General features: G+C 39.8%; 2 protein-coding genes across 2 annotated transcripts in view; one reads left to right on the top strand and one right to left on the bottom strand.

Moving 5' to 3' along the window:
* The first annotated feature begins 588 nt into the window (after nt 1–588).
* Nucleotides 589–11,792, top strand: LOC114366550 (uncharacterized). The gene is made up of 10 exons (XM_028323464.1): nt 589–884; nt 1,250–1,462; nt 1,947–2,136; nt 3,577–3,755; nt 4,092–4,202; nt 4,779–4,934; nt 5,786–5,963; nt 8,545–8,765; nt 9,376–9,541; nt 11,528–11,792. Exons 1-10 carry the CDS (start codon nt 703–705, stop codon nt 11,633–11,635), a joined length of 1,704 nt encoding a protein of 567 aa, XP_028179265.1. The 5' UTR covers nt 589–702; the 3' UTR covers nt 11,636–11,792.
* A 1,420-nt stretch (nt 11,793–13,212) lies between these two features.
* The window catches only part of stl (ADAMTS metallopeptidase stall), a 64,219-nt gene continuing 52,653 nt past the window's right edge, over nt 13,213–24,778 (bottom strand). Inside the window, exons 9-18 of the mRNA XM_028323463.1 lie at nt 24,531–24,700; nt 22,026–22,092; nt 21,425–21,539; nt 20,615–20,745; nt 19,738–19,841; nt 18,515–18,689; nt 17,171–17,282; nt 15,829–15,977; nt 15,171–15,366; nt 13,213–14,319 (exon numbers count right to left, since the gene is read on the bottom strand). Of these exons, the coding sequence (XP_028179264.1) occupies nt 14,192–14,319; nt 15,171–15,366; nt 15,829–15,977; nt 17,171–17,282; nt 18,515–18,689; nt 19,738–19,841; nt 20,615–20,745; nt 21,425–21,539; nt 22,026–22,092; nt 24,531–24,700 (1,347 nt within the window). The 3' untranslated portion in view covers nt 13,213–14,191. The remainder of the gene's footprint in view (nt 14,320–15,170; nt 15,367–15,828; nt 15,978–17,170; nt 17,283–18,514; nt 18,690–19,737; nt 19,842–20,614; nt 20,746–21,424; nt 21,540–22,025; nt 22,093–24,530; nt 24,701–24,778) is intronic.

Here is a 24,778-nt window from a genome sequence, read left to right as displayed (position 1 = left end):
CCTGGTTTTTATGTTATATTTTCTTTCTGCAAATAAGTACCTACTTACATTCTAATGATGATTAATTGTTGTAAAATAATAAAATAAACTGTATTTTATTTATTTTTGTATGAAATAAAAATAAATCTAAAAATGCGGTATAGTTCTACATGTCTTTGCATTACATTAATAAAAGTTACACTTAGAGATGTGCTAATGCTATGATTGATCAGCACTTGTCGACATCGATTTATTCCATGTGAAGCTTCATGAGACATGGGAAACAAGACCACCTTTTTTATTTTTTTGAATTGTCAAATAATAATGCTCAGTATAGGTAAATGATTTATCACTAAATAAATTAAATTACCATTAGCAAGTAAAGTATATTACCACTTCTTTACTGATATTCAAAGGAAAGACAAGGATATTCACCATCATGTTTTATTTGCCTAAACTCATATAAGAATAAAATGATTAAATAGTATTTTTATCGAAACATGCAGATTTATCGATACATGAAAATTTATTAATAGTGTTGCAACCCTATAATTTGACAGATCAAAACGTCTGTCCCATAGAGAAAAGTAATTCTGTCCGCCCCCCCCGCCTCGCGCCGCGGCTTACGAAAACAAACAAGCGATTTGATTTCAAATTGAAAACGGATTATTTTTTTAATTCCTATATAAATATAACTAAATAGAAAATAAGTTTCAAATAACAATGAATGTGATAAACGAAATCAGTGATGAAGAATTCGTGCCTTTCCTGCAAAGTTTGGGTGTAGAAACATATAAGAAATCTTTTGAATGGATGTTGAATGACGCCGATTTTTCGGGTGTTTTGCGTTGGTTATACGATAACTTGGATCACAACAATGCCTTGAGTGCTAGAGAAGAGTATAGGTAAGTATGAAGCCACATTTTACCATCAGTAAATGCCAATAGCTCAATTTTATCCGGACAACTTGAGTTAGCATTAATAGGTTTATTTTTTTACCAAGTCCATTCTATGTTTCTACTAATAATTTTCTTCTATTACTAAGTAAATGACTGATCATTTACTTACTACATTACTACATTATTATGAAGAATCCATCAGTATTGAGCTGACTCAATACTGATGGATTCTTCCTAATAACGTAGTTGTACCTATTATCTTAATGTTCACTGTGTAATTTTACCAAATCAAATACAAATCTTGTAGCCATATAAAACTCACTCACCGTTATAATGTTATTTAACATGTTTATCAATGGTCGCTCTTTCAGATACACTGAAATTGAAAAACATGGCCAGCTTCTGTCTTTGGAAGATCTAGAAAAGGCCATCGACAATTTGCAGAATGAATACGAGGGTCTATGCATACCAGGAGACAAGGAGACTCAAGAAGATGTCAAAATGGATCTGAGCATGCAGAAAGAAAGATTGATCATGTTGGAAAAACAGGAAGAAGTTCTCAATGATCTGTTGAAGCAAAATGAGTCAGTATTTTTATGTTTAACTAGCCTTTGCCCGTGGCTTCACCTGCATGAAATTTAGTTTGTCACAATCACAAATCGTCATAAATTATAGCCTATATGTTATTCTAGGTTATAACAATAATACTGTAAAGTTTCATAAAAATCTGTTCAGTAGTTTTTGCGTGAAGAGTAACAAACATCTAAACATCCAGACATCCAAACTTTCGCATTTATAATATTAGTAAGATAAGATTTTTTAGTGTGCCATTTTACCAATCATAGAAATAGCTAAAACTTGTTAGATTAGATACATACAATAACTTGGTAATAAGCCCTTCAAGCCCTGCAAATGAAGACTTAATAGAAATCAATTGCTATGAGGTCTTATGCGACCACTTTTGGGTTTGGGTTTTGATAGGTTATTAAAATACATGGTTGTCCCGACCCCAGATGATCAAAAAACAGGCAGAAAAATAGCTGTATGTGTCAATATGTTGTTTTCCAGATTAATCAAAGAAGAACTAAACCTCGAAGTGACCAAGCTCCATTCCGCGCAGCAGCAGTGCACTGAGGATGAGTCGACCGCTGCGGACGAGTGTCTCCAACTTGCTGAGGAGGTGGAGACCATCACGGAAGATGTGGTAGACGTGGTGGCCGATGCTTTGGACTTGTACAGCAATTGTCATGCTGATAAGGTCGGTGTTTTTATTTTTACTTACTCATACTTTTTACTTACTATTGTATACGTAGATATTCGGGAATACCGGGAGAACACGCGTGCCGACTCACCTGACGTGTCCAGACTGGTTTTTCAGATCTACCCCCAAGTGGGGTACATGACATGCCTTTCCCCCGGGATAGTTCACTATCACTTTAGTCTTTAAGTTCTATCACTAGTCTATATTACTGACACTTACACAACACATCACTCTTAACAACTATAACATGCATGCATTNCCCGTTTTGTCACAAAAATTACATTTTACCCATCTAAATCTACACTCTCCTTTGTGTTGTTTACCACACCGGAAACAATTTTGTTTTTCACTTTTTTTATATGAAATTTTATTAATGTCCATGGGTTCCTCAAACACTTGAGTTGGAGCTTTACTAGTATTAGGTAAAATGATAATGTTAGAGTCACAATTGGCAGATTCATGCGACAAAGCAATTTCACAAGCCAATTGGAATGTCAAACTCGTTTGTTGTAACATTTTCTTTTGAATATCTTTATCTCTGATCCCGCATACCAATCGATCTCTTAGTGTGCGGTCGACATTTTCAAAATTGCAGTGTATTGACAATTTCCTCAAACTTGCTACATAATCTCTAATTTTTTCCCCGTCTTCTTGATTTCTAGAGTGAAATTTAAATGATTCCACTATTTCATTTGGCTTTGGGTGGAAATGATTGTCTAAATAAGTCTTTATAGTTGAAAATGTAACCTCACTTATTTTTTTAGGAGCAACCAATGACGATATTAAATCAAATAAATCAGGGCCACATACCGCAAGTAAATTCGCTTTCTTTTTCTCGTCTTCCTTCACTTCACTGGCTTCCAGGCAGTACCCAAACCTAGTGATGTAATTTTCCCAACAGCCATGTGCTACATCAAACTCACCAAACTTTACCACCATTTTTGCACTTTTCACTTTTACAAATATTATTAGTTTGTTGTTTATGCACTATTACGCAATTTTACACTGTTTTACACTCGTCGCCAATATTGTATACGTAGATATTCGGGAATACCGGGAGAACACGCGTGCCGACTCACCTGACGTGTCCAGACTGGTTTTTCAGATCTACCCCCAAGTGGGGTACATGACACTTACTAATATTTATTGTTATTTTAATGCATGTCTGTGGTACTGGTTACATGATTTTGACAGCAGTTGCTATGTAAAGAAAACTTTCTACCCTGTGAGTTAAATAGTCTTCTTTGTGATACTTTAAAGTTACATAAACTGTTATTAATTTGTTGATAAATAAGTTGTTATAAATGCAACTTTCAAGTGGTTGTATAACAGAATCTTTAAGATATGACAGTTCTCTGATACTTGATCTTTTGATATTTCTAATATTGCCTCTCTTACTTGAAATTCCTATCTTACTGACTTGAAAATGTATTACAGGAAATGTCGAGAAAATTCTACACATTTGGGCCATTCGAGTCGTACAGACAATCGCAGACATTGTTCAGGTCACATTTCGATCTGTTTACGACCAGGAAGTTTGGCAACCGGCAGAAAGACAATGTAACCGATGAGGACTTGCGCTTGGCTCTTATTGAAGCTAAAAGCTTGGAAGAGAGGTGAAGTATTCTATTTTTGTCTAAAAGACATTCTACACAGACATTCTACAAAGACATTCTACAAAGACATTCTACAAAGACATTCTACAAAGACAGGCATACTACAAAATTTTAATCGGCCGATAGTTGATCGGGCTGTTAATCAGTATGAACATGTATGTTAGTGAACGAGTTATACTGATTTGGTTGGTATCAACCAATTCTTCAGACGAATTGAAAGCTGATCAAACTATCGGCTGACTAAAACAGGTTTGCTAGGTGTCCTGATTATAACTTTCTTCTGCCTATTAGTATTTTTCACATATTCATGTCTCTAATTTTATTTTTTATTTTCAGATTAATAGATGCGACGCTTGCGTACATAGAATCCAAAGCGGAACTGAGCGGCGAGCAAGCGAAACTGGCACTTGTATCTAACTATAATAATGTTCATCCTAGTCAATTGGCGTAAGTATGGCTTTTTTTTACTATCAGGTTAGCTCATTTATTATTTAATGCTGAAGAACTTGAAGAACGAACCTCTAATTTACTGGCCTACACTCCCTACACTGGCCAAATGGCTAGAGAGACTGGTTAGGCATATTTGTTACTTTTGAGTAGAGGAGAGTGGGGATGATCCTATTCTACTCCAGAACCCCAAGACTGAAAGCATAAAGTCCGGTCGCGGAGCTGATAGAATTTCGTCCAATCCAAGTAATAAATAATAAAGTATTCTGATATTCCATCATTTTATTAGTAAACAATAATACGTTTCCATGGAAACTTCATACGACACGTCCATAGACATGACACCAAGCTACCCATCCTTATCGCTCGCCTATAATTATATTGCTGTTGCGCTCGCACACTGCGGCCGCCCGTCGTACAGTCGCGACAGCAATATAATTACGCGCGAGTGATATAAGGATGGATAGCTTGAGGTCATTGGACAAAATTCTGTATGCTCGGCGACCGTACTTTAGTAATATTCTTTCCTCTTCACTGTGATCTAAGTTTTGTGTCAAATATAACTTAATCTTTCAGTGAGTGTCTAATAGAAGCACAAGGCTCAGTAGAACTGCTTGAGCAAGAGGAAGCCATCTTGGACCAGCAGATACAGGATTCTGTGAAGGACCTGGTGGACTCCCGCACCAGGCTCGCTGTGGAAACCACGGCCAGATCCGCATTAGCTGTTAGAGAGTAAGTTAATAAGTCCTATGCCCTTTTTCACCATCAATCCCTAATTTTTAAGTGACCCCTGTGGTATCAAATTGTATGAATTTTGTTTTCATAGAAGTCACTTAAAAATTAGGAATTAATGGTGAAAACGGGCACTACTCTTTCAAATAAATGCAAAGAAGTGTTACTTGCTCTTTAGATTTGTGATATATTTTATGAAGGCTTTGTGTGGTTTATGCATTTTAGCCAGTTTCAAGTAAGAGCCAAAGCACACGAAGTGTTGCGGCGGCTGCGTCGTCTTGCATAGAAATATCTGTGGCGGGCAAAGTAACGTGCGTAAAAATCTTTGCCGTGCGAATGGCGAATACATTGTGTGCTTAGCTTTCAGTGTAAAAAAAAGTATTTTTTTGTTTTTAATGGTTAACCAAACTGGTCAACAAATAACTTGTTATCTATATTTTAAAATTGTATTATTTATTTATCATATTGATCTCCCCGCAGACTACAGGCTTCTAGTCGGCCGACAAAAAGTCGGTGGTATGTGCCTAGCCTTAGAATCTAAGATTAGAGGATACCCTTTTCCCATATTCAATACTTGTTCAAATCCGGATTTCAACTGTCAAATTAAATCACTTTTAACTGTCAATTTTCAATGCGTTTATACTTTAATAATATTGTTTAAATAGTCTTATAAACAATATGAAAATGTAAAAACATTTTGGACCAAAAACGCAGATATTTTGACCAAAAATATATTGAAATTTGACAGTTGACGGACGGATTTGGATTAAGATTGAATATAGAAATAGAAAACCAGCATAAAAGATGTCAAGGTCGGTCAACCGATACCATGTTTTATATCTTTCTTCCAGGCAAATGCACCGCGACATATCCCACTTGCTAGCCACGACGCAGCAGGCGTTAACGTTGGACCGCATCCTATACTGTGCGTTCCGCCACGAGCTGCGCACTTTGGAGCAAGTGTTGCAGTTCGCAGCGCACTTGAGGCTGTATTGCAGCGCTGAGAAGGATGCTGTTTGCAGCAGAATTGTGAGTATAGTTAGCCCTGATCATCTCCGCGAGTTTACATCGAAAACAAAACACGCACGATGGCCCACCTACAGGATACTATTCGACAAGGCCTCACATACGAGCGAACATTGATTCACGCACGCGTATTCTTGTGTATGATGGAAGAAAATAAAGAAAATGGTGTACTAAATACTGTGCAGTATTTAACTGCCTAAATAATAATAAAAACAAAGAATGTACTTTTTTAAGTTGCCTGAAGACACTGAGAGGTAAATAAGTAGTTAATATTATTCATGATAATTCATGCTAAATCCATTGGCTAAATCATGTATTTCCTCCGCCATTTTCCGCAGTTTGGCACCTCACGTCACATCATTTTACCGAAGTCAGCCCTATAGCTTCGGCGCAGTGCCGATCACTGACGTTTGTCAACAAAATGGTGCTTGACTCTTGAGACAGGCTAAATTACACCATATTGTTAATGACATTGATCATACATTTTTTTAAATACCTTCGCGAAGTAAAACTTCTGTACGTAGTACTTATTTATTATTCTGTGGTATAGTCCCAAAATACTGAACTGTGCTATCCATGACATTGACAGTGGGGCGCCACCGTCAATACCGGATCGCTGGTTCCGATTTTTACCATGTTGGAAACCATATAGTTGAACGATGGTAGCGCTCCCCTGTAATTGAGTTTGGTGGGACAGTTTAGCGTGGGTCATCTATATCGAGCTTTTTATGGGTTAAAAGTATTTTTCTAACAAAATTACAATTTTGAATTTTATATTTGAGATTTTAAGAGCGTTTACGCCGTTTGGCGCAAAAACAGTACTTTTTCAACTCGTTACAATCATTAACCAGTAATACTACAAATATGTTATAGGCATAAATAGTTAGTCAATTTCGTCGTCTAAATAGTTAATTGAGAAAATATTGCGATTAGTTTAGCATTTAAGAATTCTATCAAGATAAGTCCACACAGGTTTTGTAAATTTCCACTTTAGCGTCAGTTTACAAGCTGAAATTTTTATAAAAATACTGTGAAAACGATTTAACAAACATTTATATCCTATAGNCTAACAGGCCTCGGTCGCTAGACATGGAGGTGTCTGGTGGCGGCTAAGGACGAATGCTACAGGCAACAGCCAATGGCGATGTCCCGCGTTCCCTCATATCACTCATATGGATCATGGCAGAAACAGTCAGGTTTTTAGTGGGTGTAGGGGCTATCCACCTTCTAGTAGGAAGAACCCCACATAACACAGCTGGTGGGTATGACATGTTATGCATTTTCCGGATAAAAAAGAATAGTTAACAGGAAAAGTTTCTTTTGAATAGAACCGATTTGAAAAAATCTCTCACCATTAAAATTCATTTTTTTTCTGCTGAACATAGGCTGTATAAAATATTCTCAAAATAGTAAAAAACCTTTGATAATTTACTATTTGATAAAGAATTTACGTATTTATTATTGATTAGGACTAATGTATACCATTATTTATAATTATGGAGTCGGTGTTGGAAGATTTGAAGATTTTATAGTTTCCTTGAGCTGTCACTTGACAGCCTGGCACACTTTTACGATGGTGGATCAAAGTATTTTGGTTTGACTATAGAGCGTGAGAACACGCACACAGTCATAATTATTTTAGTGTGAATAAAACTAGCATCGAAATTACCTAAACTTGACATGCCACGCTAGACGTAAACGCTCTTAAGTTCTGGAGAATCTGTGATTTTATTGGATAGTCAACAACTTAAATGCTTATTGAAATTAAACGTTAGGTACTTGATTATTGTCATTAGGCGTTATCATCCTTGCCTTCGTCATCATGTAGACATAAAAGATGGCATATAAAATAACTAGCTTTTGCCCGCGGCTTCACCCGCGTGAAATTTAGTGTCACAGATCGGCATAAATTATAGCCTATAATATGTTAATCTGGGTTACAAAAAATAATACTGTAAAGTTTCAACAAAATCCGTTCAGCGGTTTTTGCGTGAATGAGTAATAAACATCCAGACATCCAAACTTTCACATTTATAATATTAGTAGGAAGTAGGATAAAAATGTGTCATCAGCCTCTAAAAACTTGTAGTGTTAGTTTTTAAACTATAATCGTCGCAGATCTTGTGGTTCATCTATTTCTCAATTTCGCTTGCAATTAATATAATAAGTTCTGAAAACTATTCAATAACATACTGAGCAATATCTTACTTCAAAACATCCTGTCTACTAATCATCATCATCATCATCATCATTTCAGCCATAGGACGTCCACTGCTGAACATAGGCCTCCCCCAATGCTTTCCATGTTGATCGATTGGTAGCGGCCTGCGTCCAGCGCTTCCCTGCTACCTTTACGATGTCGGTCCACCTTGTAGGTGGACGTCCCACGTTGCGTTTTCCGGTACGCGGCCTCCATTCCAGAACCTTTCTGCCCCATCGGCCGTCAGTTCTGCGTACTATATGCCCTGCCCATTGCCACTTCAGCTTGCTAATCCGTCGGGCTATGTCAGCGACTTTAGTTCGTTTACGTCTACTAATTCATAGAAGTAATAATTTACCCTTAATAAAACTCAAAACCTTCCAGGAATCGATGCACCAAATATGCTCCGAACAAGACCAATGCTTACAAAAGGTGCAGTCGTCCGACGTTCTAACTGAAGCCCTGTGCAAGATGTTAGGCGCACCACACACTAGTGACGCAGCGGTGTTAGTGAAAGTATACACCGATGTAATAAGTGGTGTGGATGAGCTTAGAGACGATATTGCTGAGGCGTTTAGGAATAAGGAAGCGGGTATTGATGAGTTGTGAGTATTTTTTTTATAATTAACTAAGCATTTCGTGAAAATATAATACTTTTTATGACCGCAGAAGTCTAATAAATAAAAGGAATTCAAAATTAAGATAGAAGAAAGAAAGACAAAATTTTCACGCTAAAATTAGTGTCATCGAATTCAAATTATTTATTTGCAGTAAATAAGGTTTACAAAAAGGTGTTATAAACAGATAAATGTTGCTTTCAACCTATTCAACTATGATAACACAGCATGCAAATTTTTCATCTATTAGTTATTGACTCTTAGGCCCAGAACAGACGGTGAAACGCAACTGCAACGAAACTGCAAATTTCTGATGATTCTGATGAATGAAACTGAAACTGAAAGTGTCAAACTGGTCGCTTCTGTGTGGTCTCTCAACGGACGCTATGGCAGAAACTTAGATGCAACTCAAAAGTGTCGCGCGCGCACACTCACTGCGGGTGCCAGTCGCACAGTCGCGACAGCAATATAATTACGCGCGAGCGATAAGGATGGGTAGCTTGGGGTCATTGGACAAAATTCTACGTGCTCACAGACCAGACTATAGCTACACATTGCATTAAACATTATTTTAACGTATTCTTTTCTATATTACCAGCAGCAAATCGTGCGTCCCGCTCCGCAATTACATCTGGGACGGCTGCACTCGCCAGCCCAACTGCTGGGACAGATCGGCCTCGGCGCTGTCCCACTCGCTGAAGCACGAAATGGGACTCGTGGACAAGAAAGTGCTGGACGCGAGTAGCCTGTTCACTGCTGTCAAGGTTTGTTTGCAATGACATCCGTAGTTCAATCCAGGGATTCCCAGGCGACGTGAAAACTGTTTAACTTTCCCCCGGGACCAACTTGACCAGGAATGATATTAGAATAATATTATACCGGTTACGGATATGAAATCATTTCGGATTTTATCCGAAAGTTTCGGATAATTTCGGTTATGGATATTTTAATTTTAAAAATGTTAAATTCAAATAGCAACTTGCTGCGTGACCCTTATAGCCACTTTATGTAGGGTAAGGTGGGGCACAATGTTACACGGGGTACAATGTTACAATGCATATTTCTCCGTCCCTTTCTATTAGTTGTATGATGTTGGTATACACATTTATCAAGCTCATAAGAGCTGCTGAACTGAGCCGCTGAACATCATACAACTATAGAAAGGGACGGAGAAATATGCATTGTAACATTGTACCCCGTGTAACATTGTGCCCCACCTTACCCTACTATAGCTTTCCGCCCACGGCTTCCTGCGCTTTCCGCCCACGGCTTCGCGCGCGTGGACTACATTAACCCTATTTTTTTCCAAAATAAAATTTAGCCTATGTTACTCGTGGATAATGTAGCTTTCGAATGTTGAAAGAATATTTAAAAAACTGTCCAGTAGTTTTTGAGCCTATTCATTACAACCAAACAAACAAACAAAGTTTTCCTCTTTATAATATTAGTGTAGATGACGGCACCTATGATAAAACAGGTGGGGATATCAGATTGTGCCAGGGAATGCCAGACCGGTAATAAATATTAAAGAACATTAAGATTTAGACTCCGCCTTTATCCGAAACTATCCGAGACTTGTGAATCCTTTTCGGTTACGGCTACTGATATCCATAACACCTTGACCTTCACTGGTTAAGGCTTATTCCACTAATCCCCGTTGACGGGGATTTTCAACAGGGAATAATGATTCCACTATTCCCCGTAAGCCACTGGTTAGGCTTTTATTTGCGGTCATACTGTAGATCCTGGCTACACAGGAGTTGCAGCAGTAGGAAAGAGGTAGGAATTGTCCCGTGAAGGGCGTCGTGAATCCAGCTCATAGGAATACTTCTCTACGGAATCCATGAAATTAGAACTAAAACATGTAAAGCCTGGTCCGTGAGCACGTAGAATTTTGTCCAATGACCCCAAGCTACCCATCCTTATCGCTCGCGCGTAATTATGTTGCTGTCGCGCTCGCACGCTCACTGCGGGCGCCCGTCGCACAGTCGCGACAGCAATATATTTACACGCGAGCGATAAGGATGGGTAGCTTGGGGTCATTGGACAAAATTCTACGTGCTCACGGACCAGGCTTTAGTACCAGTTGACAGCATAGCAGACTATACAGGACGATATTGCAAAGGTTCTCACAATATTTTTTTATTTATTTTTATTTTTTATTTTATAAAAAAAGGTTCACCAACAGCTTATACACTAATACATATTAGATATATAAAAGGAGAAACTGACTGACTGACTGACAGATCAACGCACAGCCTAAACGGCTAAACGTAGGCACTTGAAATTTGGAAGGGACGTAGCTTAGGTACCGTAGAGGTGCACTAAGAAAGGAATTTCCGAAATTCCCACGGGAACGGGAATTAGCGGGAAAAACGGGATTCACGCGTACGAAGTCGCGGGCGGCCGCTAGTATTAGATAATTTTAAACTTATTCTAGAGTATCTTACTAAATGTAAAGCCACTTACTGGCGAACACAACTTGCGTTTACATTAAGAAGACTTTAAAAATAATTATGACAATATGACTTTATCATAATTATTTTTAATCATAGTGTTTTTCAAAAAACACTCGCACTCGCTCATGTTGTTAAGCACCTTATGTTGTTAAGGCTACGGCTAATTTTTGTACGCCAGATAATTATTTAACTGTACTGTATTGATAATTATTTAAATAACAGTTGTGTGTCGCCTATTGGCTTGGCTATTACCAATTCAATTAATCTCACCAATATTTTGTTGTATTCCAGAATGGCGATAAGAATAACCTACGAAAACTCTGGCAGTGGTTTCTGACCGACCACAATCAGCTGTCATCGGTGATTAAGCACGTGCAAGCTAAGGGCATGGTGTTCTAAGGTTATTATTTATTTATCGATTTTAATTGCACAGGTTTTAGACCTTGCACTTTAATTACGTATATTTTGGTCTAAATTATTTGGGTCCGTGGCCGAGTCCCCCTGTGTTCGACGCACCCGTGGTCGACGCCCCCGGTCAGATAGAAGCGATTTTTAATCAAATATACAGTCAGTCACAAAAATATTTATGAACGAATAAATATTTATACTGATCGTACAAATAAATATTTAATATTATTTTACCATAGTGATACTTAAAAAATAATAGGTTTTATTTTAACCTATCATATTTTATCATAGGTTTTATTTACCTATAATAACATGTAAATCGTTTTACCTAATCAAAATAATTGTAACAGTCAGTCTTTAAAATAACTCTACTCTCTCTACATTTAACTAACTACAAATAAAACTTTTAATTATAATTAAGTATTTAAAAAAAAAAAAAACATAATTTTAAATAGCGTGAAACATGCATGGTTTTCGTTAACTGTACTTAGTGCAAAAGCCGAAAAAAATATGATATTAAATTTATTTAAATCGGGGGCTTCAACCACGGGTGCGTCGAATACTGGGGGACTCGGCCACGGACCCAATTATTTGCTGTTATTGGCAAAAAATATGATAATATCGTCTCTATTTATCTAGCATCTCACCCTGTCTGGTATCTCTTACGTATTATAAAATGGGTAGAATTTAACTGCAAGTCAAAAATCATAGATTTTCATACTAAAAAAAATACTGACTGCACAGCAAAATAATTACCTCAAAATATTTGTATCTTGAAAGCGATTTAAGTTCGTGACGTATTGCTTTTTATTTAAAAAGTGAAGCTAATGTATGAATGTATATCTAATAATAATCACAAGTATTTTTGTATCACAATAATATAGTAAACTAAGAAAAAATAAGTTATGAAGGCGATATATATACTTTTATGTAGACTATTAAACTAAAATTCAGGGTAAGCAAAATTATCTACCTCAAATTAGACTTTTAAATGAAAATTGTAAAATCAAAATACTTATTCGATTCTAAAACACAGCACAATAATTAATGTTAAATTCAATACTATGAATACAAAATTTAACTGTATTACATTAATAAAAATGGTAGCAAATATTTTTATATGTATTAATGCATTTATTCTATAATGATAAATATCTGTAATATTTTTGTATCTCAAAACGCACATTTATGATGTTCAAATAAAACATAATATCTCCTTTAAAATATCTTTAATTACAATAATACTATCTACACGTAACAAAGTATAAAATTTCTCTATAATAAATACTAAAGTTTGATCACATTGCTTGTACAGTCAAACATTTGAATAATTCGCATTGACTATACATTATAATAATGTCATCCATATAGACCTGTGTTAGATACAAATTGTACTTATTCAGTTAGGAGAGATACATTTTGCATTGTTTTAAAATTAAAAGCTGATACAAGTGTGGGATATGATGCTCAACCACAATAAGGAAGCTAGATGTTAGTGCTTCCTTCCGAGCGGGTGTTGTGCTCGGGGACCAAGGTCCAATTTACACCATCTTGGTTTGTCTATATATACCTACTTGGCAGGATCTAAAACTCCGTCACCGCGATGCAGGTTTGTATGAGCGGCGGAGTATGCTATAGTGAAGTAGTGACAGCGCCATCTGTTGGTCACTAGTTTGTAGTGGCGTCGCCACACAAGTCTGTATGGATGACATTTGTACAACCCGGTCGAGTTACTGCACACCTGGCGGGCGTGACGTCACTGGTACGAACGGGACGAACGCGGGGTGAGTGAGTGAGAGAGAGAGAGTAGCATTCCAGTGTGCGCAGTTAACTTGATCGGTTAGTAAACTCATTTCAAAGTTCTCTCCGTATGGTAAAGTCTAGTTTTAGACTGCTTTTACTTTTTACTTTTGTCTCATGGAAACGGTGGTATAAAAATTAAGATGTTTGCGAGTTTATAACAATCATTTAACAATAATTTTATTGCATTTTCAAGTGATAGCAGTTATTCCGTGGATTTGAAGAAAGTCCATAATAGTAAAAAGTCAACGTTTTCATTAGCATCGTCTCTCGCCTCTGCTGACTCAGAAAGATCATACGGTTAACGATAGCCATATCAGTCCGTATAATGATGAGCAAATATTCCCAACGCTGGGCAAACGAATTCCACTGAGTCTGGTCTTCTGTTTATGGCAGAGTCGTATAAAATAAAAGAGTAGATTTCAGTCCGTGATGAGCCAATACTCCCAACGCTGGGCAATCTTATCCCACGTAGATAGCAATGGCAGAGATGCGTGATGATTTCAGTCCATTATGAGCAAATATCCCCAACGCTGGGCAAATTAATCCCATATACACTTGGGCTTCTTCTATCAACGGCAGATTTGTGATGAAAGAGTAGCAATTCCAGTCCGTGATCAGCAAACATTCCCAAAGCTGGGACAACGAATCCCACATAATATTTTCAAACCCGTTAGTCTTGTCTTCTGTCAATGCCAGAGTTGATGATTTCAGTCCATAATGAGCAATCAATCCCACTGCTGGGCACTAATCCCACGTGGGCCGGGGCGGCTTCCCGAGCATGGTGTCCTCGGGCGCGACGTGTATCGGGTTGCTGAAGTCCACTTCGATGTGCTCCGGGATGCTTTCGTGGAACATCTGCTCGGCGCCGGTGTCTGGTGACGAAAGGGTTAAATTAGGCAGTTCATAATTGTAAAGCCCGGGCGCCGAGCAGGTAGAATTTCGTCCAATGACCCCCAGCTACCCATCCTTATCACTCGCGCGTAATTATATTGCTGTCGCGACTGTGCGACGGGCGGCCGCAGTTTGCGAGTGCGACAGCGACGAGCGCGCGAGCGATAAGGATGGGTAGCTTGGGGTCATTGGACGAAATTCTACGTGCTCGGCGCCCGGACTATACCAATTTCCAACTTACATTGAAATTTCTTTGAGAAAAGGTTCCATGAAATCCGTGCTAGGTGTCAATTTGCTGTATAATTCGAATTTTACTGGCTTTGGCATCAAAAAGTGAAATTAAGTTTGCGAACTAGTGACATCATAGTTTGGGACATTTTATAATGTCAATTGACTGGTCAAGATGTCAAGTAAACTACCTTATTTGTAGCAGTTCAGTTCAACCAATCTACTCTTCTTCTTATCATGTCGACAACAAACCTACACAGTGTCAGCCTTAAACTTCGCTACAAGACTGGATTAGAGGATTTAATTAATGCTGCTGACAACCAATCTACTAGTACATGTAGAAATCTGATGATGATTTGGGTCATGTAGTCTTCAAGTGCACGTCTCTCTAATTCTCCAAAGCAATAAAGCTTTGGCCTTTACTACCCACGCTGGCCCGACGGGATGGAGACATAAGCTGGCCTAAAATGCGCGCCACGATATAATTTTATCGTTGATTATATTTTTAGACGACTATGTAAAAGGTGATTTTCTAAAATCAATAAAACGATATAATGGCACGTCCTATGCTACCTGATGTTCTTTTATAGGTATCAATGCTTACGTGTAAAATTGAGTCTTGCAATAATGTCATCCAAATGGTGCTGGTCCAGCGTAGCCTTAACCGTGATCCTCTCTCTATGTAGACTACGTTTGTGTCGCGAAGAACGCCCGGTGACGCGACTAACTGTACTGTTGCGATTGAGTAGTGGCAGCGTGAACACCATTTCGGATAGGGGGGTGTTGTCAGGACCGAATTCCTGGAATTGGAAAGGGTACTTGAAAATAATGATCATCAACACTTGATAAAGTTCAGCCAATGCCAAATAAAGGCCTCTTTTAAGATTATCTACAGATGACGTCTTTTGTTTGATACAGCTGCCTCTGTGGTCTAGTGGTAAGACCATCTGCTTCAGACGCAGAGGTGCTGGGTTCGAATTCCAGTGGGGGCAGATTTTTGATGGTAGGGCTTGTTCTAAGTCCGCCTGGCTAGCTACCACCATCTTACCTAAGTCTGTCGCCATAACAACAATGTTAACAGCATTATTGTTTTCCGCGATATGAATTTTGTGGAAGGTGTCATATTATTATTACAGAAGGGAGCTTAAAATTTCGATAGAATTTAAAGCATAGAGTAAGAGTTCGTCAACACACGATCTTACATACCTTTCCATTTTATATATTCCAATCTTAAAGAGTGACCTATGTTTGGTTTCTCTTACCAAGCACTTCCCGCTGACGCAGTAGGAAGAGTTCCTCTTCCCACAGGAGGTCCCTAGAGGGAACCAGCCCTCGTGCCCGTTGACCAGGTAGAACCGGTGCGACACCCGTTCGTCCTGGCACGCGATGCGGCAAGGGCGGTCGGGGTCCTCTGAAAATTGGGTAGTTGACATCGTAAAGTAAGGAATAACTTTTATAAAATAACTAATTTATAGCTCAGAAACTAAATTATAGCCTGACCAGGAACATAAAAACCCTCGCCATGTTGCGGAAAACTAATGGTACTAATTTCTTTTAATGGCAACAGTAACTGAAAACTTCATTGACATGTCACCTTGCATGTCAGTCTATTGTTGTCAAAGTGTAAACAAACTTTATTTTAAATGTGTGCAATTGATTTTGTGAATTAAATTGCTAAAATATTTTTATAGTTGTGAAAGAAAAGTGGTTCACAATGTGTTAATGTATTTGTCGAAGAGAAATACTAAGGGTTTCAATATTTTCATTGAATAATGTTTCCGACAAAGGTTGTCAAATTGACTGACATGTTTATCGTATAGTACAGTCCACTATGAAAATTAGCTGTAGTCTGTTTCAACTACCTATTTTAAAGTTTTTTGTCACTTTCTAAGTTTTGAATTTTATGGAATTGGGAAAGAAGTACCGAGTTTGAAGCGTTCATGAGCAGACATTGCAGTTGAATATTCAAGTTCTGAATTTGATTATTGATGAATAATAAAATAAATCCTACTAGCTCGATTGATGGTTTCATTTAATTTATTTAAACCAGGTTACCTTTAATAATATTTTTTCGTTAATTTATGAAAATATCAAATTAGCCCGTAATCCTGAATCCTGATACATAAATTTAGCCTATTAATTTAACACATGTACGACTGTACTCAGTGTTGCACTATCAAATGCGATTGACGCGCCTCTATGCCAGGGTTTTTATGTTCCTGGTCAGGCTATAGTTTTTAATTGAACATCTATCGGAGACTGCAGCATATGCCGCTTCTCTCGCTAGCAATCGACAAAAGAGTTGTAATAGGTCTGACGTGATAGAGCATATAAATCTGAAGCACATCTGAAGTCTCGCTGACGTTCGACGTCTCAAAAACACTCTCCCGTGCTGCTCCCATACCTCAGGCTACTCCTCATACTCCTCAGTTAAGCTAAGACCCGGTTTCCACCAAAGCTGAACGGAGCTGTGGGGAGCAGTGGAAATAATGAAATCTGATTCAAAACACTTCTCCGCTCTGCTACGATCCCCTGCCCCTTGGTGGAAACTGGGCCTAAAAGTAGCTTATGTGCTCTTACTAACTGGGTTGATCAAATTCGTACCTTGCACTGGGGATATCTGCATCCCCAATCCGGACAGTCTTCTAACTCTCTCCTTGTATTTGGTGCACACCATCGTTGCGTACTGGTAAGGCGTCTTACGCTGCGTACAGCCCTGCAGAAAAAACTTGGTTGATTATAGTGTGATTAAGTACTTCTCGTGGATGTCGTAAAACGCGACTAAAGGGCACCTAATATGTGAACATCAGGCCTCCTCAATCAGAGTGGGGAGTGAAAGCTAAATTCTCCGTTTGCCTCTGTTAAATTAGAGGGTCGTGCTTCTGCAATGGAGTCTCCAGTCTCGCCTATGATAAAGTATCTTACCAGGTCAGGCCGCGTGCTTTCAAGCCGACAGAGCTGTATGCTCTTGGGAATTGCTTCTTCAACCTATCTGACCAGCATTTAGAGAGTCGTGTTCCTGCAATCATCAAGGGAATCTTACCAGATCAGGCCTCGTGCTATCAGGCCTACACAGCTGTATGCTCGTCTGCTGAGAGCCCGACACAGCTCTTACAAGTCGCACGCCCACGCCTGGTGTAACGCAGTGGTAGTGGCAGCCACTGCTGGGACGCCACATAATATGCGAACATCAGCTCTTCCCGATCTGTCTAGCCAGCCAGCGTGAGGAGTGAAGGCCGAATCCTTCGTTGCTTCTGGTAAATTAGAGGGTCGTGCTTCTGCAATGGAGTCTCCAGTCTCGCCTATGATAAAGGATCTTATCAGGTCAGGCCGCGTGCTGTCAGGCCGACAGAGCTGTATGCTCTTGAGAGTTGCCTCCTCATTTCCTCAACCAGTCTGGCCAAGGTAGGGGGTGTGAAGGCCAAATCCTTCATTGCTGCCAGTGAATTAAGAGTAGGTCATGGTGCTCCTGCCATGATCAAAGGTATCTTACCAGATCAGGCCTCGTGCTATCAGGCCTGCAGAGCTGTATGCTCGTCTGCTGCGAGCCCGACACAGCTCTTACAAGTCGCACGCCCACGCCTGTTGTAACGCAGTGGTAGTGGCAGCCGCTGCTGGGACGCCACTGGGAGCCCATAATATGCGAACATCAGCTCTTCTCGATCTGTCTAGCCAGCGTGGGGAGTGAAGGCCAAATTCTTCGTTGCCTCTGTTAAATTAGAGGGTCGTGCTTCTGCAATGGAGTCTCCAGTCTCGCCTATGATAAAGTATCGTACCAGGTCAGGCCGCTTGCTGTCAAGCCGACAGAGCTGTATGCTCTTGAGAGTTGCCTTCTCATTTCTTCAACCAGTCTATCCAATGTAGGGGGTGTGAAGGCCAAATCCTTTGTTGCTGCCAGTAAATTAAGAGTAGGTCATGGTGCTCCTGCCATGATCAAGGGTATCTTACCAGATCAGGCCTTGTGCTATCAGGCCGGCACAGCTGTATGCTCGTCTGCTGCGAGCCAGACACAGCGCGTACAAGTCGCACGCCCACGCCTGGAGTAACGCAGTGGTAGTGGCAGCCGCTGCTGGGACGCCACTGGGAGCCCACGGCCCGACGCCATGTGCCAGATGATTTTGTACTGAAAATGTATTCAAATGTTACGCGAATAGGGTTACTTTTCGTTGTCATTGCTACAATATATCCAGAATAAAGATCCTGCCAGGACATACGACCATAGCTGGTATAGAGCTAAAGTTTTTTTGTCTGAGCTCGTTTGTCTTAAGACTTCCCCACTGCAAAGTTGAATCCCAAGTCCCATAGGAATGCATAAACCTTAAGAAGAATGACAAAGAGGTTGTAAATTCGCGAGCAATAAACGCAGAGGTGAAATATGAACACANCGACGCGCTTTAGAATCAAAGATTGACTTTGAATTATGCCTTATTTTACAATTCACATTGAAAACAATATGCTTTGCTTGAACTTTTTCGACTTTTTCAGAAAAATAACAAATAGTCAAGAAGAGATTACAAAAATTTTGCAGCGGCTGACAGATTTCATAATTTTCTTTGACAGGTGACAGTTAAACCATAGACAATTGCCATATGAAAAACACACTTTTCCAATATTTTTGTTTGCCATGAGATTCTGGTACACCTATACGACCATAGCTGGTATAGAGCTAAAGCTTTTTTGTCTGAGCTTGTTTGTCTTAAGACTTCCCCACTGCAAAGTTGAATCCCAAGTCCCAAAGGAATGCATAAACCTTAAGAAGAATGACAAAGAGGTTGTAAATTCGCGAGCAATAAACGCAGAGGTGAAATATGAACACATACGACCATAGCTGGTATAGAGCTAAAGCTTTTTTGTCTGAGCTCGTTTGTCTTAAGACTTCCCCACTGCAAAGTTGAATCCCAAGTCCCAAAAGAATGCATAAACCTAAAGAAGAATGACAAAGAGGTTGTAAATTCGCGAGCAATAAACGCAGAGGTGAAATATGAACACATACGACCATAGCTGGTATAGAGCTAAAGCTTTTTTGTCTGAGCTTGTTTGTCTTAAGACTTCCCCACTGCAAAGTTGAATCCCAAGTCCCAAAAGAATGCATAAACCTAAAGAAGAATGACAAAGAGGTTGTGAATTCGCGAGCAATAAACGCAGAGGTGAAATATGAACAAAAGACTTACGGAGTGGTGTAAGGCGTGGCCGTTTGTAGCTGCAATGCTTCCCACTCGCAGTCGCCAGGCTTAAGCGAGAACTCGTTGTCAATGCTGGCAGTGCACGTGAATTTCTAGAAGATAAACAATGTGTTAATTTTTGTAAATCGCACAAAGAGTCATTGTTACATTGTGGTTGCATCAGACTGTCTATTTCAGTTTGGCGGTTTCAATCTTCTTCGACTGTTGGACTATTAATTGTGGGGAGCCTACCAGCTGTGCGGGGGAGTTAAAAGACAGAGACTGGACCGCTCAACTGAACTTGGAGAATAAATGACCTGATGATGATTCAAGTGAGAGCATTCACCTGCCACATCAGCGCGTCGCGGCTAGGTCAAGTCTGCCAGTGAGGGTAGTTGGTGACAGTCTGAACTTAAGTAGGATGGTAGAAGGCGACCGCGCGCGCGTTACATCACAATACGATGCGAGCGAGGGTAGTTGGAGAGCCTAGAGGTCACTGACCTCTCCTTCATGACGATCGGTCAAAAGAAAGATGCAGGTTATGGCGCAAGAGAGCTGATATCCCCTGTCCTTTTGTCCCTATGTCTGAGAGTCCTCCACCTGAACATGAGCTCCCCTGGCTACCTGAAGTCTTTAAATAGACTTCGGACGCAGGTTGGCCGTAGTAAGGACAATGGTCAGGTGGGGATTCTTGGATGGCTTAAACATGGAGTGTATTTGCGGTTTTGTTCCACAGTCGATGAAGCACCTGATGTCGTGCCCTGAGTGCCCAAGCAACAGCACTCAGGAGGATTTGATGAGTGCTGCTGACAACGCCACTCTTGTGGCAGAGATTTGGGCTGACACTGTGTAGGTTTGTTGTCGACACGAAAAGAAAAAGACTGACCTGGCAGACGCCGGATATGCAGAACATAGGAGACATGCGTGAGCACGCGGTTCCGTCTGGTAGAGTCCAACCGCGCGACTTGTAGCCGCCGCCGCGTGTGTCGCACCATACTGCGCATGCGCTGCTCACGTCTGGAAGAGGGTAGTTTTGTATGGTGAAGATTTTAAGCGCCATCTAGTTCTCAAACTATGCAAAGCTTGTGCTTTGGAAAGAATCAGATACTCTTTGTTGTTCACCACAAGAAACTGACAAGTAGTTAGAAAACACTAAAAGGCCCGGTTTTTTGATTCGTAGTTAAAATAACCAATAGTCAAATTTGACAGATGTCAAGTGACAAGTGGTTAAATATCAGAAAAAAATGTTTTTCGAACAATGGTTAGCTTGACTTTTAGTACATTTTTTAACTATTAGTTAACATATTGTTAATATTTAACCGGGCCTTAGGCCCAGTTTTTTGAGTCGTAGTTAAAATAACCAATAGTCAAATTTTGCTACTAATGGTTAAATATGCAGTACTAATGGTTAAGTATGCGGGCCCAAGTTGCAATGGCACAATTTACATCGATTTATCTCCATCTCCTCCAAAAACCTCGAGGAGAAGAAGGGAGCGTTGGTGATTGAATAAAAGAGGTACTATGAAGGTGTTTCAGAATTTTCAATAACATCGAAATTTCAGATGGTATTAGATATTGAATGTTGAAGCTATAAGACGAGTATGTTTTGTAAAGCACCTCTAAGTGTCTCCTACGGGCACAAATGTAACATTTAACGGATTTAAAACAGGCAGACGAAAAGAATGGTGCTACTTACCATCGACGTCTATTCTCTGCAGACCAGTTCCTATGAGATCGGGGTCTACATCTCTCGCCCTCAAGCAAATCTGATCCGCGAACTGTCTCACAGTCATCCTTGGTACGTTGTTACACTGGAAACAATACGATACTGTTTATTGCACATAATAATAAGAAATACGGAAAGTTGAAAGGCACTGAGTTTCTTCTGCTCTCTTCTCAGCTCCTGCCGATATGTTGTCCTGAAGTGATGTTAGGGCAAGCTATATTTGGGATGTGTTTAAGTACCCTGAAAGGGACAAATAAAGAATTTCAATTGCAATTTATGCAGTTTCTAAGGCCCAGAACAGACGGTGAAACGCAACTGCAACTTTGTGATGATTCTGATGAATGAAAATGAAACTGAAAGTTTCATTTTTATCATTCATGTCGCGTCATGTGTGGTCTCTCAACGGACGCTATGGCAGAAACTTAGATGCAACTCAAAAGTAACTAGCAGTTGCAGTTTCGTTGCAGTTGCGTTTCACCGTCTGTTCTGGGCCTAAATGGTAACTGGTAAGCTCAGGTCAGTTTTCTTGACGCAGATGTTAATAGAAACGTCCAAGGTTTAAAGTAGTTACCTGTTGAGCGTGGCATGACTGGTACTTCTTGTCGTGTCCTGCGCAGTAGTTATTGCCGTTGTCATGCCTGAAAAAGACAAATGAGATGAATTTTGTTCTTACGCTCTATCTATTAGCTTCCATAACATTCCATTTACTTGGAAGATATAATCGATGAAGCCTCCATTGAAACCAGCTCGTCCGTCGCTCTAGAAACCATGACCGAGTATAGAGATTCATGCTCTACATTAAGTTAAGAGAATAAAAACTTATGGAACTGACTAGCTATTCTGGGCTTATCCAATAGATCTTCAGGGGTATCCAGAAGAAGCTTCAGTGAAGCTCCAATGGTTCTCCCCAATCAATGGCGGAGGTTCGCGCCTTGGGGCAGCTTCCGCGATGTGTATGTTTCATCCAATACCGTCTAGGCCAACAACTTAATTCATGGTGGAGATTTTACGCCCTACGTTTCTAGTTCAACGGGACTATTCCCACCTCTCGTTCCCACCACTGCAACTCCTGTGTAGCCAGGATCTACAGCTTGACCGCCACAAAAACCCAACCAATGAAGGTCAAGTTTATCCCGGGGGAAAGTTAAACTGTCATTGGACCCGCAACGAAATTAATCAGAAGAACATAGGAGGAGTTCGAAATTAAGGTTCGACTTCCCTCCATTGCAAAGCGGATGACAGGTGACAAACAAAGGTTTAAAACCTTTAAGAAAAAGATTATGCACCACGGACAATAAATTAAATTTAGGGGGCCTATCTTATGAGCAATTAGCAACTACCTGCCAATAATATTTTTCACAAAATCGCTTAAAAGCACGGAAATTTTTCCTTGTCGCGACAAGATCGGTGTAATAAATTGCGGAAACAGATGTATGTTGGGTGTTATTCCCTTGAGGATGACGGAATCGAGCAGCTTCTGAAAAGCCTTTAGTACCGGCGTTCCGCCTGCTTTCAGAAGCTGATTACGGTGCCTTGTTGTTTTTCAGCTGTTTGAGAACCATTCTAATCTCGTATAGACTAATGTCCGGAATATATTCGGTAGGTGTCGGATCAATCTAGCTAGCACGTATTTTCTATAAAAATGTGTAAAATGATCTGTCAGACAAGCTATCCACAACTTATCCAGAAATGGCGAAACAGGCCCTTACTAAGCGATTGTGAAATATGCCCTTAATGTCAAATAAGAATAATTTAAAAAACTAAAAACATGCTTTTAATTACTAACAGTACCAAAAGGCCAAAAATCATCAGGACCCTGGACATCATCTAGCATTAAAGTGCTCAAAAAGACAAATTCAACGAACCCAACTCGATGAGTTTCCGCAGTTTCGTTTAAGAGTTCCTATGGCCACCTCCTGACTCCATCATTAGGACCCTGGACATTATCTAGCACTTAAAGATCTCGAAAAGACAAATCCAATGAACCCAAACTCGATGGATTCCGCCGTTTCGTTTAGGAATTCCTTTGGCCACCTTCCAGTCCCTTCATCAGACCAGCTGGTACCACAATATTGTATTGTCATCTAATCTACATATAATTGCCAAGTTTCATGATGATACAAGACTTAGAAGTGCGTGTAATTCAGATTGTAAGATTCCATTACATAGTTAGTTACATACACGACGACCTAATAAAAGCGTGTTAAAAACGAAAAAATGGACAGTTACAATATTTAATTACGTGTTAAAAGAAACTTCTGTCATCTTACATATCATTAAAACGCCATTTCACGACGAAAAAAATAAAATATAATAAACGTGCAGTTGCCGAGAATATTGCCGAGAAAGTTCCCGAGAATATTCTCGGGAACACTGGGAATATAGCCTTTCACTGCAAATAGAGTGTATTGTTTATACACTTATCTGTCGACTTAATTTAATGCTATTTTACTTATGAAAGTTTGTTTATTTCCATTTGAAAAACATGATTCTCAACCTTTCTCACTTAGGAGAACGCTCCCGGGAGCGCTCCCGAGAATATTCTCAGTAGGGAGAGCGTTCTCGGGAACGGCACATCAATAGTGACCCTAGCTGAAAAATTAAAAACTGCTAGATTTAAAAAATATAACCTGTCAACAGCACTGGCTGGATCAGGGGTGATTTACTGTTTGTACTCCGAATGACTGTCGTGAATACACCGATCAAAATGGCGTGAATAGTTATGCGCAACTTTAGGGCCCTGTAACTTATTTATTTGTAGAGTTATTTTCATGATTATTTTACAATTATTNATTTAAAAGTTAGACCCCACGTCGAGGTTGAAATGTGACTTAAGGCATAAAAGTTCGTTTCTAGTTAAGTACTTTTTATTTTTTTATGTGATAGGAGGCAAACGAGCAGACGGATCACCTGATGGTAAGTGATTACCGTCGCCCATAGACACCCGCAGACCCAGGGGCGTTACAGGTGCGTTGCCGGCCTTTAAGGTGAAGATACGCTCTCTTCTTGAAAGCTTGCAGGTCGTATCTGTCCGGAAACACCGCAGACGACAGTACTTGATTACTGATGGACTTACCTGAGCCTATTACACTTCCTAGTAGCCACAGAGACCCCAGCAGCAGCCGGTGCGTGTGTATCGTCTAGTAAGCAAGCTGAAGCGCATTCAGACCAGCCCGACCACCGGCCCCATGATCCTCGGCGGATGGTGGATCCCTCACGTTCCACGCACTCGCCTCCGCGGCAGTACTGAAATGGACACCATAAAAATAAAGAAACAAGAACACGATTCTAATGCCCGTTTTCACCATCAATCCCTAATTTTTA

Source organism: Ostrinia furnacalis, unplaced genomic scaffold, assembly GCF_004193835.3.
Source record: "Ostrinia furnacalis isolate ACB-3 unplaced genomic scaffold, ASM419383v2 OfSCF0638, whole genome shotgun sequence".
NCBI classification, from domain to species: Eukaryota; Metazoa; Arthropoda; class Insecta; order Lepidoptera; family Crambidae; genus Ostrinia; species Ostrinia furnacalis.
This window is presented reverse-complemented; position numbering and strand designations above follow the sequence as displayed.

Excerpts from the sequence above, each read along its gene's own strand:
- LOC114366550 (XM_028323464.1), top strand. The coding sequence starts at position 703 with ATGAATGTGATAAACGAAATCAGTGATGAAGAATTCGTGCCTTTCCTG. Across the intron at positions 1,463-1,946 it reads GATCTGTTGAAGCAAAATGA|ATTAATCAAAGAAGAACTAA; the intron begins GTCAGTATTTTT and ends GTTGTTTTCCAG. Across the intron at positions 3,756-4,091 it reads GCTAAAAGCTTGGAAGAGAG|ATTAATAGATGCGACGCTTG; the intron begins GTGAAGTATTCT and ends TTTTATTTTCAG.